Source organism: Mixophyes fleayi, chromosome 3 (assembly GCF_038048845.1).
Source record: "Mixophyes fleayi isolate aMixFle1 chromosome 3, aMixFle1.hap1, whole genome shotgun sequence".
NCBI classification, from domain to species: domain Eukaryota; kingdom Metazoa; phylum Chordata; class Amphibia; order Anura; family Limnodynastidae; genus Mixophyes; species Mixophyes fleayi.
Window position 1 is genome coordinate 62394419 of NC_134404.1, and position 18501 is coordinate 62412919.

The window sequence follows — 18501 nt, forward strand, 5'->3', positions numbered from 1 at the left end:
TGCTTCTAAGGGCATAGTTATTTCCCCATTATTCCCAATTATTTAAATAATAAAAAAAAAGTTATAAAAAAAATTAAAATAAAAAATAAAAAAAAATAATAATTATAACCAAATTTGTAAAACCAATCCAGCAGTATATAAGCCCATTGGAACTGCAATATTACCAAGTTCACTGATTCAGCAGTGTATAAGTCCAGTGGTACTGCTATTACAAAGTTCACTGATTCAGCAGTATAAGTCCAGTGGTACTGCTATTACAAAGTTCACTGATTCAGCAGTATAAGTCCAGTGCTACTGCTATTACAAAGTTCACTGATTCAGCAGTATAAGTCCAGTGCTACTCTCCTGTGCCGCATATAATTTTTAAAGGCTTTGCCGAGTGTGTGTGGCTTAGGGGTACGCTCTCTTGTGCTACATATAATGGAAAACCAAAATTTGGAGGATAAAGTAGGGAAAGATCAAGACCCACTTCCTCCTAATGCTGAAGCTGCTGCCACTAGTCATGACATAGACGATGAAATGCCATCAACGTCGTCTGTCAAGCCTGTTGCCCAATCTCCTAGTACAGGGCATGTAAAATCCAAAAAGCCCAAGTTCTCAAAAAATAGCAAAAAGAGAAACTTAAAATCATCTGAGGAGAAACGTAAAGTTGGCAATATGCCATTTACGACACGTAGTGGCAAGGAACGGCTTAGGCCCTGGCCCGTGTTCATGACTAGTGGTCCAGCTTCACCCAAGGATCTAAGCCCTCCTCCTCCCCCCCCTACAAGAAATTTAAGAGAGTTATGCTGTCAGCAACAACAACAAAACAGCAAAAGAACTCTGCCTTCTAAACAGATGACATCACAAATCCCCAAGGCGAGTCCAAGGGTGTTGTTGGTTGTGAACCCTGACCTTCCCATCACTGTACGGGAAGAGGTGACTCCATCCAGCATTTCCAGCACGCCCTCTGCATATGCTGGAAGGATCACCCACAGTCCAGTTACAGATTTGGTTAATGAAGGTGTGAATGTTGTACACCGGGAGGATATTGATGTAGCTGGCGCTGAGGAGGATGTTGATGATTATGATGCAGACAGATACCAAATTGCCTTTCTCAATTTCTATTTATATTCTAGATTATATAACGGCTGAAAAGTTTTCTGTTTTACTCCTAGTGGAGAGGGGATCTGATGCAGACAGATACCAAACTGCCTTTGTCCATTTCTTTGTATATTTCAATTTCTAGTTCTACAGTCTATGCAGGCTGCTTTATTTATATTCAACTACAAGTGTAGGGCGGGGGGCATAGATAGCCACCAAAGTAACGTGGTCCATTTAATTTCACTTTCTAGCTCCACAGTCTGTGCAGCCTGCTTTTTTTATCTTCAAAGTATTTATATTTACAAGCCTTGCAATCTAAATTAACTAGAGGTAGTGACGTGGTAGAACTCCAAAAGGCAGTTTGGAAGCCCCTGTACAAACTGGCTCTATGTTTTAACTGAGTTGTCCCCCCTTCAGTGTGTACTCGGAAAGAGTTTTTAGTGCAGCGGGGAACCTGGTCAGTGAGCGGCGAAGGAGGTTGCTTCCTCACAACGTTGAAAAAATGATGTTTATAAAAATGAATAATCAATTCCTCAATGAAGTACAGCACTGCCCTCCAGACAGTACAGAGGGACCTGTGGTTGTGGAGTCCAGTGGGGACGAATTGATAATGTGTGAGGAGGAGGAAGTACACACTGTAGGGGGAGAGGAATCAGAGGTTGAGGATGAGGACGACATCTTTCCTCAGTAGAGCCTGTTTAGTTTGTAAAGGGAGAGATGAATTGTTTTATTGGTGTGGGGGCCCAAACAAACCAATCATTTCAGCCACAGTTGTTTGGTAGGCCCTGTCGCTGAAATGATTGGTTTGTTAAAGTGTACATGTCCTATTTCAACAACATCAGGGTGGGTGGGAGGGCCCAAGGACAATTCCATCTTGCAACTTTTTTTTTGGCATTATGTGACCATTCAACAGTCGTTTGCCATGTTCAAAAAGTAAAAGAAAATGCCAACAAATTCAATAAATTAAATCAAAAGTTAAATGCCCTGTCATTATTTAAAACAAGAGGTTTTGACATGCTAGAATTAGTGTAGTGTTAAGATGTTATAAACACTACACTTGGAGGAGGTATTGTGGCCTCGGTACCAAATTGTGTACCGGGGCCACCCCACTACGCAGTCCAGATACTTGTTTGGTGGAATTCAGACCAGTTGAGGGTTTTATTATTATATTGTGGGGACCACTCTATACCACACTACCACTCTATACCACTCTATTTAATACTTTAATTCTATTTAGAAACTTTAATTCTATTACTAATTGCCATAAAGAGGAACTGCAGCTTCTATTTAATACTTTAATTCTATTAGTAGTTACCATAAAGAGGAACAAAATAAACAAATTTTACCAAAAGTATAATATGACTTACAAACACTACACTTGAAAGATGGTGCCTTTAAATGAAAAAGTCAGTCTTCATTGCACGACTATGTGCAACAGGGACAGTTTTTTGGTTTACAAAGTCAACCAATAACACTTCGACCCTGTCTGTCTTTAACATACTTGATGGGATCTCAATGACGAATGGTCTGTACCATGGTTGGAGGAGGTATTGTGGCCCCGGTACCAAATTGGGTACCGGGGCCACTCCACTATGCAGTCCTGATAGAGGTGTATCAGATATTAAACAACGTTGACTGTTGCTGCAAAATTTTTAAATAATATTGTGGGGAACACTACACTACGCAGTCCATAAACTTTTTGGGTGGAATTCAGACCCGTGTAGGGTTTTTTAATAATATTGTGGTGACCCACTCCTCTATGCAGTCCAGGTACATTATTGGTGCGAATCATACAAGTTCAGGGTTTTTAATTTATATTGTGGTGACCCACTTCTCTACGCAGTCCAGGTACATTATTGGTGCGAATCATACAAGTTCAGGGTTTTTAATTTATATTGTGGTGACCCACTTCTCTACGCAGTCCAGGTACATTATTGGTGTGAATCATACAAGTTCAGGGTTTTTAATTTATATTGTGGTGACCCACTTCTCTACGCAGTCCAGGTACATTATTGGTGCGAATCATACAAGTTCAGGGTTTTTAATTTATATTGTGGTGACCCACTCCTCTACGCAGTCTAGGTACATTATTCGGTGCGATTCATACCAGTTGATGGTTTTCTTATTATATATATTGTGGTGACCCACTCCTCTACGCAGTCCAGGTACATTATTGGTGCGAATCATACAAGTTCAGGGTTTTTAATTTATATTGTGGTGACCCACTCCTCTACGCAGTCCAGGTACATTATTCGGTGCGATTCATACCAGTTGAGGGTTTTCTTATTATATATATTGTGGTGACCCACTACTCTATGCAGTCCAGGTACATTATTGGTGCGAATCATACAAGTTCAGGGTTTTTAATTTATATTGTGGTGACCCACTCCTCTACGCAGTCCAGGTACATGTTTTGGTGTGATTAAGACCAGTTGATGGTTTTCTTATTATATTGTGGGGACCACTCCACTACGCAGTCCAGAAAGATACCTCGTTGCAACGTTTTGGACTAATAACTATATTGTGAGGTGTTCAGAATACACGGTAAATTAGTGGAAATGCTTGGTATTGAATGTTATTGAGGTCAATAATAGCGTAGGAGCGAAAATAAGCAAAAAACTTGATTTTTTTAACTTTTTATGCTTTTTTAAAAAAAAATCCTAATCCAAAACCTTAAATCCGAACCAAAACCTTTCGGCAGGTGTTTTGCGAAACAAATCCGAACCCAAAACATCGAGAAAATCCGGATCCAAAACACAAAACACGAGACCTCAAAAGTCGCCGGTGCACATCCCTATTTGTAAGACTATAAAACTATATTTATAACTCTTTTTTGTTACTGTCTTTTTTTTTCTTTTGATCAAATACCAAATACCAAGAGACATAAATTCAGTGCTGGTGGATTTATATTAATGCTATCATACGTCCCTGTTTTCACAGGATATTCACTGTTTCTGTATATAAACAAAGAAAACAAATTGGATGTCAGCTGCATTGGGTATATATAAGCAAGCAGGTGGCTTTAATGTTGTGTGCAGACGCCATAGGGATTCCTGCTTTTCTTATCAAAAATATGGGAGCAATAACTCAGCTTTCCCACTAAACATGATTACATAGAAAGCCTATGATTCATGAAATGAATTATCCAATCAAACCTTCCTCAAACACCTTTCATGGCTATATAACGAGCAGGTCCTAATGGCACCTGTGCTGCACTTTGTACAAAATAAATGATGTTCTCAAAGTGACCTAAACAAAAAGGTTTAATAATAAGCCGGTCTATATCTTTCACGAACAACAAGCTGCATCGAATGGATTCCAAACAGAGTTGTGTAATGTCTTACAGTGACTTCGTACAAGTAATGATCCCGGCTGCCTGTTATTTAAAGGCTGGTCTCCTGCTGTGTTCACGGCCTTTTTACAGTCTTTCCATCGGCGGTGTTTAAAAATTAAAACCTCCTCTGCGCTTGCCCAGGATTACCGCCATAAACCTTCCTATCTGTATTTAAGAAAAAGACAAATCTTCGGCATATATCAGCAGTGAAGTTCTTTGTGTTCCAGAGGAAACGGCAGGGAATATGCAGCTAGGCTGAGATACAAAGAGAGCTATCACTACAAGGTTGACTTAGAGGCTGGGGCGGGCTGGCAAGTTTCAGCCCGGGGGACGCACACGCGGCCGCATCTCGTGTCATGCGATGTGGCCGCCTGTGCGCTGGCGCGGCCGCATCGCGTGTCATGTGATGCGGCCGCCTGTGCATTTGGTTTATGCGGACGGCACCGCTTGCATCCATGGGGGGGGAGAGCCCAAACAGCCGATGCCCCTCTGTCCCCCGACCCAGCCCGCCCCTGCTTAGAGGGGCACTTGCCTAGGGCAGTCTGGTTCAGAGGGCAGCAGATAATTGTGTCATTGCAATTTTAAAACTATTTGTTTGATTTTCTTTGTTGTGCTGGAAGTTGGATGCCAGCTGTCCAATTTTCTATTCATAACTGCGAAGCAGACGTGTCGCAGGGTATGGTGCGTGCTTGTAGCGCGCACACCTACCAGTCCTTGGCGCTCTTCTCACAGTGGTGAAGGGCCTGGCTCTCAATATATTTTATGCTCTCAGCAACAACTCCAAATTGCTTGTGTATAAAAACATTTTCAGATAGAGCCTTTGGCAGAAAAACAGAGCGCACTGTATGCAAATGCCCTGACTGGGCCTTAGATTCGGGCAGCAAGCAGCATTGTAATCCCTCCAGGATGGCTTAGTTTCCACTGTTCCTCTGCCCTGTGACCCAGAGAAAGTGTAATGTAGGAAGGTAGCTGCATAGGAGCAACCATAATGCTGTGTGCTGCTCAGGCCAGATGGGCATTTTGCACACTGAATAAAGGGAATATGGAAAAGTGTGAGTTGTTTTACACACACTTAGTGCAAAAGGCACTATGCGAAAAATATTTTTTACACAAAAGGAACAAGTCCTCATTAATGAAGGCAAAACAAAATACACATAATTATTTAAGTTAATGTCTCAACTTTTATTTTAACTGTCTGTCTTTGGGATCAAATGTCCTTGTCCCTCCTTTGGTCTGATATTAAACCCAGGGCCCTCGTAACAGCATTATAGGCCCTCGGGCAAAGCAATACACTGGGGCCCTACCTACACAACCACTCACCCACTTAGGTAGAAATTAGTATGTGTACATTGTTTTCGTCAAAGTCAAGAAATGTATTCGGAACAGAAAGATCGTATGTACAGATAACAGCTGATACTGAGGTGATTAGTCCACCGAAACATTTTAATAAAGAGGGTTTGAAAGTTCTGAGAAATCTCCTGGAATAATAAACTGAAAAGTTGGCAAGTCTATGGGGCCCCTATGCTCGTGGGGCTCCCAGGCAACTGCCCAGCGTATCCATGCGTTAGGACGGCTCTGATTAATCCTCTATGCATAAAGTTCTTCTTTGGATTTTTAAAGTGTTTGCTTGACTCCTAAATTAAAGTTAAAAGGTCAACAACCTAGTAAATAATCTGGAGCTTTTCATATTTACAGCTGCAAACTATTATCATACTTTGAGATTCTCCCCTCTGGAAGATCAAGTGGCAATGCAGGGGTATTGTAGGGCCACATATTGCGTCATTTTAGTCCTGCCCCCACAGCAAAAAGCTGCAATCGGTTCATGGTGGGGCCAAAAGGATGCGATTTACGGCGTATTGTGTTACTGAGTACTCCCACCCCGTCCAGGAGAAAGGTCTGCTCTCCCAGGAGTTTGGGTTTCTGCCTGATATTCTGGAGTCTACCGAACCTGCTCTCCCAGGAGTTCGGGAGAAGTTCCTGATATTCTGGAGTCTCCCGGCCCTGCTCTCCCAGGAGTTTGGGAGAACTGACTGCTATTCTGGAGTCTCCCGGACCTGCTCTCCCAGGCGTTCGGGAGAAGTTCCTGATACTCTAGAGTCTCCTGGGCATTCCAGGAGAGTATTGATTTATGATTATAAGCTGTGTTTTTTTGTAGCATGTACCTACCTAGGCATGACTATGACTACTAGTGCAGTACAACATGTGTATTTTTACAATAATTTCTTTATTTATGTTGATAACATACATGTTGTTATTTGTAATAAACTTGATGCAGATTTTGAAGACTTCTCTCCATACAATGACTCCCTTACACTATATAATATAAGTGATATCTGAACAAGACAGATGGTTGAGAAAGGAGAAGAATGTTAAGAACTCAGACAATTTCTCAATCTGAGCTGATACATGTTGGCTAAAATCTCTAGCTCACATAAATTAGCAATTAATAGAAGGGATTTGAGGTTTCAAATACTGTTGAAACAATGTTGCAGCATTTTGCAAAACAGCTAACCGTTAGAGCCCTTAGCAACTGCTGTTAATTTGTGTACAAAAAAATCAAAGTGCAGACCACAAACCAAAACGTTGCTCCTTTACCCCATAAGGATTTATGCAGAAAATTATTACAAGCAAGCCAAGGTGCAAGTGTGTCAGGCAAACGGGCTTTCAAAATAAAGGCATGATGCTTTTCTTATGTAGGAGATCATACAATAAACACAACATAACCCAAACTTAATAAAAGGTTTACAAACAACAAAAAAACACATAAGTGGAGATGGCCACATAATGTTCTTTTACAATCTGTGATTGGTAATCTTCAGCCAGCCATTTACCTGCCCCGCACGCTTTACTTCGGCTGTTTGTTTGCCGAGACTGGGAATTTGAAGTATGAGCTGTCAGAAGTCTCAGAACCAATCCAGCGCTCGGCAAAAAAAACAAAACAGAATACTAAAATGGGATTTTACTGTTGCTATAGAAATGCTGTGATGAAAGTGATAAGTGAAAAGCATCTCGTACTTGATAGCGACAATGAAAGAGACAGAATAATCGGCATAAAAAAGCAGGGTAAATAATAAAGAGGAGACGGAGAAATGCAGTGTAAAAGAGAGAGGGGACCGATTAGCAAGTATGAAAAGCTGTCAAGTGTCAAGTCATATATAACTAATGCAGCATACAGTGGCAATGTTCCATGTGTACCACCTTGCTCTTATTTGGAGCCAGTGCATTTTGTAATTACTAGAAATAAAAATATAAAATAGGTATAAAAGTATAAAATAGGAAAATATTCAAATTAATCGGAAGATGGAACAAAAATATTTCAGTTTAATGTAATAAAAAAACGAGTTGGAAACAAACATTTTAAAGTGACGAGAATTAAGGGCAAGTTTATTATAAACATGTTTCTTCTGCAGTGCTTTACAATGCAACTATAGGAACATGACATAACTATATAGTATATACTATACTGTAACACCTGGCACTGAGGACCCTTTGCCCTGCAGAGATTACAATCTAAGACTATTGGGGTCATTTACAAAACCAAGTTTTGATTTGACAACTGAGGATTATGAAACAGGCAATGGGGAGCTAAGAGGTTTAAATATAGGGTGGAATGGTGGCACAATGGTTAGTATCGCTATAAAGAACTGGGTCTTGGATGGTCTCCCATGAGTCAAACCCACATGGATAGGTTAAATGGTCTTGGTGTGTGCTATATTGTGTCTGTCATAGAAAAGTGGACTGTACACCCCACTGGGACAGAGGACTGAGGTGCCTGACTATGCATAAAGGTGGATGGAGCAATGAGTTACATTTGTAATGTAATAACTTTAAAATCAATAATGATGTAAGAGGTGGTCAACCACAATCTAGAGGTTTTGAAGGTTATTATATAATGTTCTATGGAAGATACAACAAACCCAGTACTGACCTCATAAACTAGAAGATGCCATTTCCACGTTCAGCATTAAATATTTCCACATAGACAACAAGATGATCTTAGATTAAATCACAGGAGCTTATTGACATTTGTGCTATGATACGCCAGAATCCATGGTGCACCAACCACCGCAGATGTCTTCATTGTCCCCATCTGTGTGCTGTGTTCAGCTTCCAAGACAATGTCTGCTATTATCCAGATAAAGTTCCACAAAGAAGAGAACTCCACAAAGCCCTCTGTGTGTTCCATAGGTCTCAATCCCTTTTCCTCTCTATGTACAAGCATTGAATCCATAGCTCTGTAATCTGTATTTCTCCACATACAGGACACAAAGGTAGACACATTGTCAGGTTTTCTTCCTGAATCTTTTTAAGTTTTTTTTCCTTATTTTTTTGCCGAAAAATGCAAGCAAAAGAAGAAAAAAATGTTTGTTCTTCCATACAACCTCATCTTCAATATGAAGACAATTAAAACAATAAAAAGAGAAGATTGAAGTGTGCCAACGGCCTCCCTCCCTGATGCAGCAGCAGAAATGAGGATATGGGGGCATCCATTCATGGGTGAAGCGGGCTGAATGTGGCATCCTCAATCTCTTTGCAATTACGTATTAAGCACCTTTATTTCCATCATCCAACACATTTGATGTTCACAGGCAAGATCTTCTCAAAGAATGTCCTACCATTAACCATTAGCAGCCTTCTGGTCACAGACATCCAGTAACTGGTGCTTCTCTAACAGATCTCCAATGCTCTATTTTACCAGAGACAATCGGTGTAGGGGTCTTACATTACGGATGAGTCTTCCACCATTGACATTGAAGTGTTTCCTCCTGAATTGCAAAGTTCGTGTTTCCCCACTGCCCAAACCCTTCCTATCTCCAACCAACCACTTCTCTTTCCCTCCCCCACCCTCAATGACTCCCTCACCCAGCCCAAAAGTCTCATGCTATAGCGGTGGGAGACTGGCTCATTTGGACCCTCATGGATTGAATACAGTTCAGGATTTTTTTCTGGTGTCCAGCTAATGTTATTCCTATCCTCATAAGGTCCCTGAAAAAGACAGGAGAACAGTTTAGATATCTACATTGTGACTAAAAGGTACATCTGCTAAACTTAAATATACTTTATAAAGACATGATTGACTTAGGCTAGGTACACACTAAAGTTTTTTCAGCCACTTATAGGGTCAAACACCTGATAAACGACCATTTGGCCCGATATGGCATTAGTGTGTATACTTGCACAAATTGTTCTTTAACTCCTGACTATATCTCTAATATTAATAAAGCAATTGCAGAACAATAGATTAGCTATCTTCCAAAGCATGTCCACTTTGCTGTAACGTCTGAATCACTGTATGTTGTTACAAGTCTTCTCTTGTATTTCAAAGTATAAAGTTATACAGAAAATATAAACATAGGTTTAGAGAAGGATCTGGTTGGCCAAACTTATGACAAGGACTTGAACCTGTATCTCATCACAACCTTAGTCCTTACATTACTACTTGAGTGACAGCAAAATAATACACACACAGTATTAAAATGAAATGTTATCGGGTCCTTGGGAAGTGCTAGGGACTAACATTCCATGTGTTGTTGAGCATTGTGAGGAAGTTAGTTCGGACGTAGGTGGCCATCATTCAGTTACAGCTAGACAGATAGATGCATACGTACTCTGGGGTCATCTGGGCGACAAGCTGCAGAGAGGTGAAACCAGAGCTCAGGAAACTGTCTCTGTACTGTCCCATTTTAATAGCACTCAGCCAATCATCTACTGAGGTAAAGGCTGTGAAGTCTGGGATGGAGCGATCAAGCAGCGGCTGGGAAGGCCTATAAAAAAAAGGGAAAAAAAAAAAAGAAAAAGAGAGTCATTGGAATGAGGAACATATCACTACAATAAAACTACAAATAAACTACAAATAGATTTCAGTCTTCAAATAATATGAGTAATAAAGCTAGCAATTTTCCAAAAATGTGGTTGTATTTGTTTTATTATTTGTCCTCAGAAACCCTTTGTAGAAACTTTTGTGATTCCCAATAGCGGTTTTAAGGCTGTGAATATTTTCAAAATGCTGTTGTGATTGTAGAAGAGAAGCCTGAAGTGATACTACAGCCCTATGTACAATGTTTGTGGCAGTAATCTACAATTCACACAGTCCACTGAAACAAGCATCTGAAAGCAGCTTATTTAGAGCTAGAAGTAAATCCGGCTAGAAAATGGCACTTTGTAAAACCATGTTGCACTGTGGGGGAAGGGAGGTCCCACTGTTATCAATAGCAATAGCAGTCCCCATAGATTTCTATAGGTACTGCACTTTTTTCTGATTTAACAAGTTCTGAAAATGAAATGGAATCTTGCGAACTTGTGGCTGATGGCTGACACCATCTGAAAATGGTGTTAGCCATAGAAGCATATGGGGAGAGGACTGCGGTAGAGGGATCGTCGGATCTCACCTGCTCTCCCCTCTGGTGACTATCACAATAGTGGCCACATTGAGATAGTGACCATAGAAGAGATAGGTGTTCACTGGTACTGACGCCTATCGCGACTGCTGTCGTGGCAGAACACTTTTGATAAATGGTAACAATTCTTTATCATTGCGATAAGGAATGAAAATGACCGTGCCAAAAAATCGGTAATAGTGAAATATGTCTTATGATCTCTACAGATATGATTGGCAGTGCTGGTAGAAAACACCTAATACTTTCTATCCAAACATAACACAGAAATGCTATGACAACAGAGCTTGCAATATATGTGTAAGATCATCTTTAATTGCAAGCACAATGTCTATCTTCATCCAAACAAATTTTAAACCACTGACATTGTACAAATTATCGCCCAGGACAGACTCACACGGCAGGGATGGTGGCCACTGTCTTGAGGCTTGCGGGGTTCCGGATCATCTTGTCCAGAGTATTGACAATCTCCCCAAAACGCGGCCGGCTGTTTCGATCCTTCTGCCAGCAGTCCAGCATGAGCTGGTGCAGGGCAGCTGGACAGTCCATAGGGGGAGGCAAGCGATAATCCTGCTCAATGGCATTGATGACCTGTGTGGGGAGAGAGAGACACTGAGGAAGCTGCGCATATAATCAAAATGACAACAACATTGTAAAACACAAGAGCTATCAGGGAATTGAATAACTTAAACAGCCATGTGCAGTATGATAACAGATCTTGCTTGTATTATCTATGTCTATCAGTAGCAGCATACGTGCAGCCAAACTTAGTTAAAATTAGGATTATTTCAATAACAAAAACACTTTTTGTGTCATCACCTAAATGCCTAATTTTTCCATGTTAACTTTCTTCTGTATATTGTACTTGATAGTCTCAGTTTCCAATCATCAATCTCTCACTCCCAGTGTTTAATTTTTTGCTATATTTAAACATACTGGGGCTGATGCGGTGTTGGCCACAAAACAAGACTAGCTTACTCATAAAAAAAAAGAGCAGGGAACGTAATAGTATTTCTGCGGCAATGCAGAGCCGTAAACATCTTGAGATGCATCAACCTCTGCGTCTGCAGCATACGCGTCTGGTTTACAATAAGTCATCATCATCATCAGTGAGTATTTGCACCTGCTTTCTAGCAAGTGCAAAAGATATCCTCTAGAGACTCTATGTCCTGGAACTTTTTTTTTGCACATTTGCCACCTTGTTCCGGTACATGACCTATTGTTCCATTTGGGGACATATGTTTTAATAAAATTTTTTGATTTTTTTTTTAACAGTTTTCTCCATTCTATATGAAAACTTTTCATTGATTGTATATGGCTGTTTTCACCCAACAATACTTTACTATGTGATATTTTATATTGTTATTATACACCGTTCCTCTGGAACAGCGTGATACAATGAGATCTCCCTATATCATTACTGCATACAGATCCAGGAGGAATCATCACATAAAGTGTGTGGACGTCCTGCTTTCTATACACATCGCGTGAGTGTGACCTTATATGATTTATATCTTTATCACTTTTATACAGAACTATATACACTTGATTTTTCTTTTTGAGATTCACCTATTCAAAAATCATTTGGAGCAAAGTTGGCTAAAAAAAGGGTTCAAGTTCAGTTTTCATGTTTTGGATATTTTATATGTTAGTTACACTTTGCTGCACTTCTCATAATATATATTATTAGGTGAAAGTGTCTTTACATTTAGGGCTAGATTTACTAAGCTACGGGTTTGAAAAAGTGGGGATGTTGCCTATAGCAACCAATCAGATTCTAGCTTACATCTATTTAGTACATTATTATTATTATTATTAATATTTATTTATAAGGCGCTACAAGGCATCCGCAGCGCCGTACAGAGACAAACAAAATCACAATACAATGGGAGACAGCACAGTACAGTAAACACAGCAACTCAGTACGCTCAATGCACAGCTAGAGAGGGCGGGGAAAGGGGAGGGAGGATCCGAAAACGACGGGGCCCAAGAAGGGGGGCGCGGAAGACAGGGAGACCCCCAGGGGGGAGGAGGGAGCGAAAGTGGACGTGGGGTGGAGGACCTTTGAGGAGGAGGGCTAAGTAGCTGGAGAGCAGAGTTAGAAGTGGTGGAAACAGGAGGAGAGATGGCCCTGCTCAGAGGAGCGTACAATCTAAGGGGAGGGGTGGACAGACAGAGAGACGCAGGGGAGAGAGGGAGAGTAGGGGGACAGAGGCAGAAGATAAGGTAGGAAGTTAAGTGGGAGACAGAAAGGCTTTAAGAAAAAGGTGGGTTTTTAGGGCCCGTTTGAAGCTGGACAGATTAGGGGAAGTTCTGATGGAGGGAGGGAGCTTGTTCCAGTGGAACATTCTATAACTTTACATTCTACAAAATGACAGCTAGAATCTGATTGGTTGCTATAGGGAACATCCCCACTTTTTCAAACCCGCAGCTTAGTAAATCTAGCCCTTAGCGTTTAGTGCCACTGCTAGATTTCCCTTTCTTATTTTGCAAAAAATATACCTGCTAACAAGCATAAATACGTGTACTGGATGGTCTGCATGAGCCGCATTTCTGTAAACACACTTTTACTGTACTTGGCCAATTTAGAACGCCCTTTCCCTCCCCTGTCCTGCCTCTCCAGGCGTAGGTGGGCATAGATGCTAGAATACTGCGACTGCATAGGCGCATGTTCCTTTGTTCACCCACTTTTTAGACAAGTCAGAGCAATTTCACATAAGATACGCTACAGAAACTGGCCTACGTCCCACTCTGCACCGGCCCCAGTGTGTACAGAGACTACAGGTCCTACAGCTACTGGAATGTGTAGCTGTCGGGACACTGTAGGGCAGCACAGTGGTGCAGTGGTTAGCACTTCTGCCTCACAGCACTGGGGTCATGAGTTCAATTCCTGACCATGGCCATATCTGTGAGGAATTTGTATGTTCTCCCCGTGTTTGCGTGGGTTTCCTCCGGGTGCTCTGGTTTCCTCCCACACTCCAAAAACATATGGGTAGGTTAATTGGCTGTTATCAAATTGACCCTAGTCTCTCTCTGTCTGTCTGTCTGTGTCTGTGTGTGTTAGGGAATTTAGACTGTAAGCTCCAATGGGGCAGAGACTGATGTGAGTGAGTTCTCTGTACAGCGCTGTGGAATCAGTGGCGCTATATAAATAGCTGATGATGATGTATAGTACCACAGCAGCTGTAGATCCACAGGCTGATATATATATATATATATATTATAATGGAGATTGTATTTTGTATATAGGGCCTCATGTATAACTATGTTCTTGCAGTCTGAATACTGTTAAAGAATTATATGATACATCAGAGTCAAATGAGGTTGCCCCCCAAAAAGCATTATAAGGCCCACGGGCCTCCCATTGGACAGCCCGGATGTATACCTAAAGTAGGGAGCTACCGTCCTGCAAACTATGGTAATATCCCAGAGTGCTCTGCTCCTCACTACCAATGCACACTAGCTTTAATTACTGCCTAACACCACTGTTCTCTACCCCTCTCCTATGTGATCACATTGCTCAGAGAGCGAGGGCAGTAACACAGCCAGGGCTGCAGCAGGTTAATCAAAGCCGCACAGTATTCAGAGCATTGTTCTGCTCGCCCCATCATTATATCTGCCGCTCACTGCATTACTGTGAGAGCGGAGCGTCTCCACCAGCCTGACACATGTTCAAAGCTTCTTCAAGTCCAATTACTTCCCAGTGCACCGACTGCACTTTCCAATTTTCTTGCTTTATGTGGATTCTTTTCTTCTTTTTCAGCCTGATCCATCTGACACAGCAGTAGTTTTAGTGCTCACCCTCCAGTCAACCCTCCTTTTCTTTCTCAGGCTTTGATTTTTGCAATATTTAAACACAGCATTGAGCAGGAACAGCTCACCTGCTTCACCCCGGCCATGTGATAAGAGACTGTATGTAAACTGCTGGCAGGCACCCGTGAGTCGGAACATCCTTGGTGTTTATAATCAGCAGATGTGTGTGAGGAAAAAGCCTGGTGTATGTGATCGGCAGATACATGTGTGAGGACAGGCCCGGTGTCTGTGATCAGCTGAAACATGTGTGAGGACAGGCCCAGTGTATGTACAGGCCTGGTGTCTGTGATCAGATGATACATGGGTGTGAGGACAGGCCCAGTGTATGTACAGGCCTGGTGTCTGTGATCAGCTGATACATGTGTGAGGACAGGCCCAGTGTATGTACAGGCCTGGTGTCTGTGATCAGCTGATACATGTGTGAGGACAGGCCCAGTGTATGTACAGGCCTGGTGTCTGTGATCAGCTGATACATGTGTGAGGACAGGCCCAGTGTATGTACAGGCCCGGTGTCTGTGATCAGATGATACATGTGTGAGGACAGGCCCGGTGTCTGTGATCAGATGATACATGGGTGTGAGGACAGGCCCAGTGTATGTACAGGCCTGGTGTCTGTGATCAGCTGATACATGTGTGAGGACAGGCCCAGTGTATGTACAGGCCTGGTGTCTGTGATCAGCTGATACATGTGTGAGGACAGGCCCAGTGTATGTACAGGCCCGGTGTCTGTGATCAGATGATACATGTGTGAGGACAGGCCCGGTGTCTGTGATCAGATGATACATGGGTGTGAGGACAGGCCCAGTGTATGTACAGGCCTGGTGTCTGTGATCAGCTGATACATGTGTGAGGACAGGCCCGGTGTATGTACAGGCCCGGTGTCTGTGATCAGATGATACATGTGTGAGGACAGGCCCGGTGTATGTACAGGCCCGGTGTCTGTGATCAGCTGATACATGTGTGAGGACAGGCCCAGTGTATGTACAGGCCCGGTGTCTGTGATCAGATGATACATGTGTGAGGACAGGCCCGGTGTATGTACAGGCCCGGTGTCTGTGATCAGATGATACATGTGTGAGGACAGGCCCAGTGTCTGTGATCAGCTGATACATGTGTGAGGACAGGCCCAGTGTCTGTGATCAGCTGATACATGTGTGAGGACAGGCCCGGTGTATGTACAGGCCCGGTGTCTGTGATCAGATGATACATGTGTGAGGACAGGCCCGGTGTATGTACAGGCCTGGTGTCTGTGATCAGCTGATACATGTGTGAGGACAGGCCCGGTGTATGTACAGGCCCGGTGTCTGTGATCAGATGATACATGTGTGAGGACAGGCCTGGTGTCTGTGATCAGCTGATACATGTGTGAGGACAGGCCCAGTGTCTGTGATCAGCTGATACATGTGTGAGGACAGGCCCAGTATATGTACAGGCCCGGTGTCTGTGATCAGCTGATACATGGGTGTGAGGACAGGCCCAGTGTATATAAAGGCCTGGTGCAGGCCTATGCAGTATATGTACAGGCCCGGTGTATGTGATCAGCTGACACGTGTGTGAGGACAGGCCCAGTGTATGTACATGTCTGGTGTCTGATCAGCAGATGTCTGTATATGAAAGCACAACTTATGTATATAATAAATATACACTATGCTATAGGTATTTATGAACTAGTTTTGACAAAATGTACTATATTTTATAGTGGATTTAAAGATATTTAATACACATTAACTGGAATACAGAGAGGCTGCCATAAAACGTTTAACAACTAATAGCTAGTAAAAAAAGTAAAAGAACTTTAAAAAAAATAACAATTTCTATCACAGATATAATGTGTCCTTACATCCTGGTTGGACATGTCCCAGTATGGCCGTTCTCCAAATGACATCACCTCCCACATAACAATACCATAACTCCAAACATCACTGGCGGACGTGAATTTGCGGTAGGCAATGGCTTCCGGTGCCGTCCATCTCACTGGGATCTTTCCACCCTGGAAAAAATATAACAGTCATGTACACGCCTATAGTTGGTTGGGCCACTTTCTGACTAAGCATCATGGGAGATTTGCTAAAGGTATAGCTGCACCATGGGAGATATCATTTAGGAACATCTGGCTCCCAAAGTGTCTTTAACTTAGCTATAAAATATTCCAATAAGCTAAAATGTAACCAATTCCTAATGAATCCATGGACTGCATTCTCATGACTATCCACAAAGGTGCTGCCTACTGTGTGGATATGACAAGTGCGACATAACCGTTTATAATTCAATAGTACATCACAAACCACATATAGCATATCAGTCATTGTTCCTGAAGTGATTGTTATTCTTTTGTTGTATAACTTTATACATACTTGCCTACTTTGGGCAAGTTCTTTCCAGGAGAGGGGCATGGCGGGTGAAACGCTTCATTTTAGCCCTGCCCCCCACAATAAAAATGTTGTTTTGCTGTGGGGGGCGGGGGACAAAATAACGCGATTCACCGTCATTTTGGAATGGCAGTAGCAGGATGCGGGAGATTTGCCTGCTCTCTCGGGAGTCCGTGAGACTGACCCGAATTTCGGGAGTCTCCCGGACATTCCGGGAGAGTTGACTTTATATCTATCCTCCATTCTAGTAGTTTAACAGCTTAGCTCCATTACTCTCTTTATGTTATGAGATTGCCCTTGTCACATGCAGCACTGTCTGTACTAATATAATCACATGAGGGGACAGGTCACTGGCTCACACGACAGCACATTGGGTGCTGTCACCATTCTGATTATCTGATTGGCTACAGGTTATTCTATCCCCGCCCACATCTACGAGGAATAAGGAGAATATTTTGCATTATATTCTATTGATAACAAAAAGGAACTTAGCGAACCTAGTCAAAGGCACCTTTTAAATAAAAAAACATACTATTGCTGCATCAGGGAGGTGATAGTAACTAAAGTTTCTGTATATTTTTTATACACAACCAACCAGACAAAGCATTATTAAAAGACACTAATATGAATTTATGTGGCAACAGCAGATCCAGTTTAATTCATTATAAAACACATTAACAATTCATAAATCTAGTGCTTACATCTGTAAAGTGAAATCTACACACTGTGCTCAACTACAAAGAACCTTGAGCGTGTCATTGTTATGTATTAAATTCAGGATAAACAAAAAACATCCATAATGGTAGGTTTAGGTCTTTCTGTTTTTATTGAGTCCACAACGCATGACATGGGTATTGTCTGTATTAACATCATAATACTTAGAACTGCCTAAATGTCTACACCAGTAAGAACAATGAACTAATTGTTCATTAAGTGCTAGAATAGAACAATTCCTGTTTCCTCTGCAATGAGGGATTGTATCTAGAAGCCCAAAGTGGCAGCTCCCAGCACTGAGCAACTTTATTAATATTGCTGCTTATTTCAAGGACAGAAGAAACCTTGACTGGAAGGAACACATTTAATCTAGTGTGCTAAAGACATCTCATTCAGGACCTCGGCATATCTACTGAGCAATGATTTCTCCTTAGCATCTGACTACCATGAACTGCAGAGTGCTGTATTCAATCATCACTTTCAAGAAATAAGCTATGCATTATGGAAAGGATTTAGATGGGATTACAGAATGCCAAAAAGGTAAAAAAAAGGGGGAAACAAGGAAGGAACAAGAGAATATCTAACGCAGACCAGATGCGAGCTGAGCTCAGAGACAAATCAGTCTCATTTAAACAGCCCGTCTCCATTATGTTTGTAGAGCAGAGATTTGGTATTATCCGTCGTATGACGAGGTTTGAACAGCTTTGTTCCTTTATTTAACAAAGATTTATTCCTAAGGCGCCAGCCCCTCAGTTTTATTATTATTTATGTAAATAAAAGATCTCATGGGTTA

General features: G+C 41.9%; 1 protein-coding gene across 1 annotated transcript in view; it reads right to left on the minus strand.

Moving 5' to 3' along the window:
• The window catches only part of EPHB1 (EPH receptor B1), a 251330-nt gene that overhangs the window by 17524 nt on the left and 215305 nt on the right, over window positions 1-18501 (minus strand). Inside the window, exons 13-16 of the mRNA XM_075201569.1 lie at window positions 16466-16615; window positions 11210-11403; window positions 10027-10182; window positions 8346-9403 (exon numbers count right to left, since the gene is read on the minus strand). Of these exons, the coding sequence (XP_075057670.1) occupies window positions 9295-9403; window positions 10027-10182; window positions 11210-11403; window positions 16466-16615 (609 nt within the window). The 3' untranslated portion in view covers window positions 8346-9294. The remainder of the gene's footprint in view (window positions 1-8345; window positions 9404-10026; window positions 10183-11209; window positions 11404-16465; window positions 16616-18501) is intronic.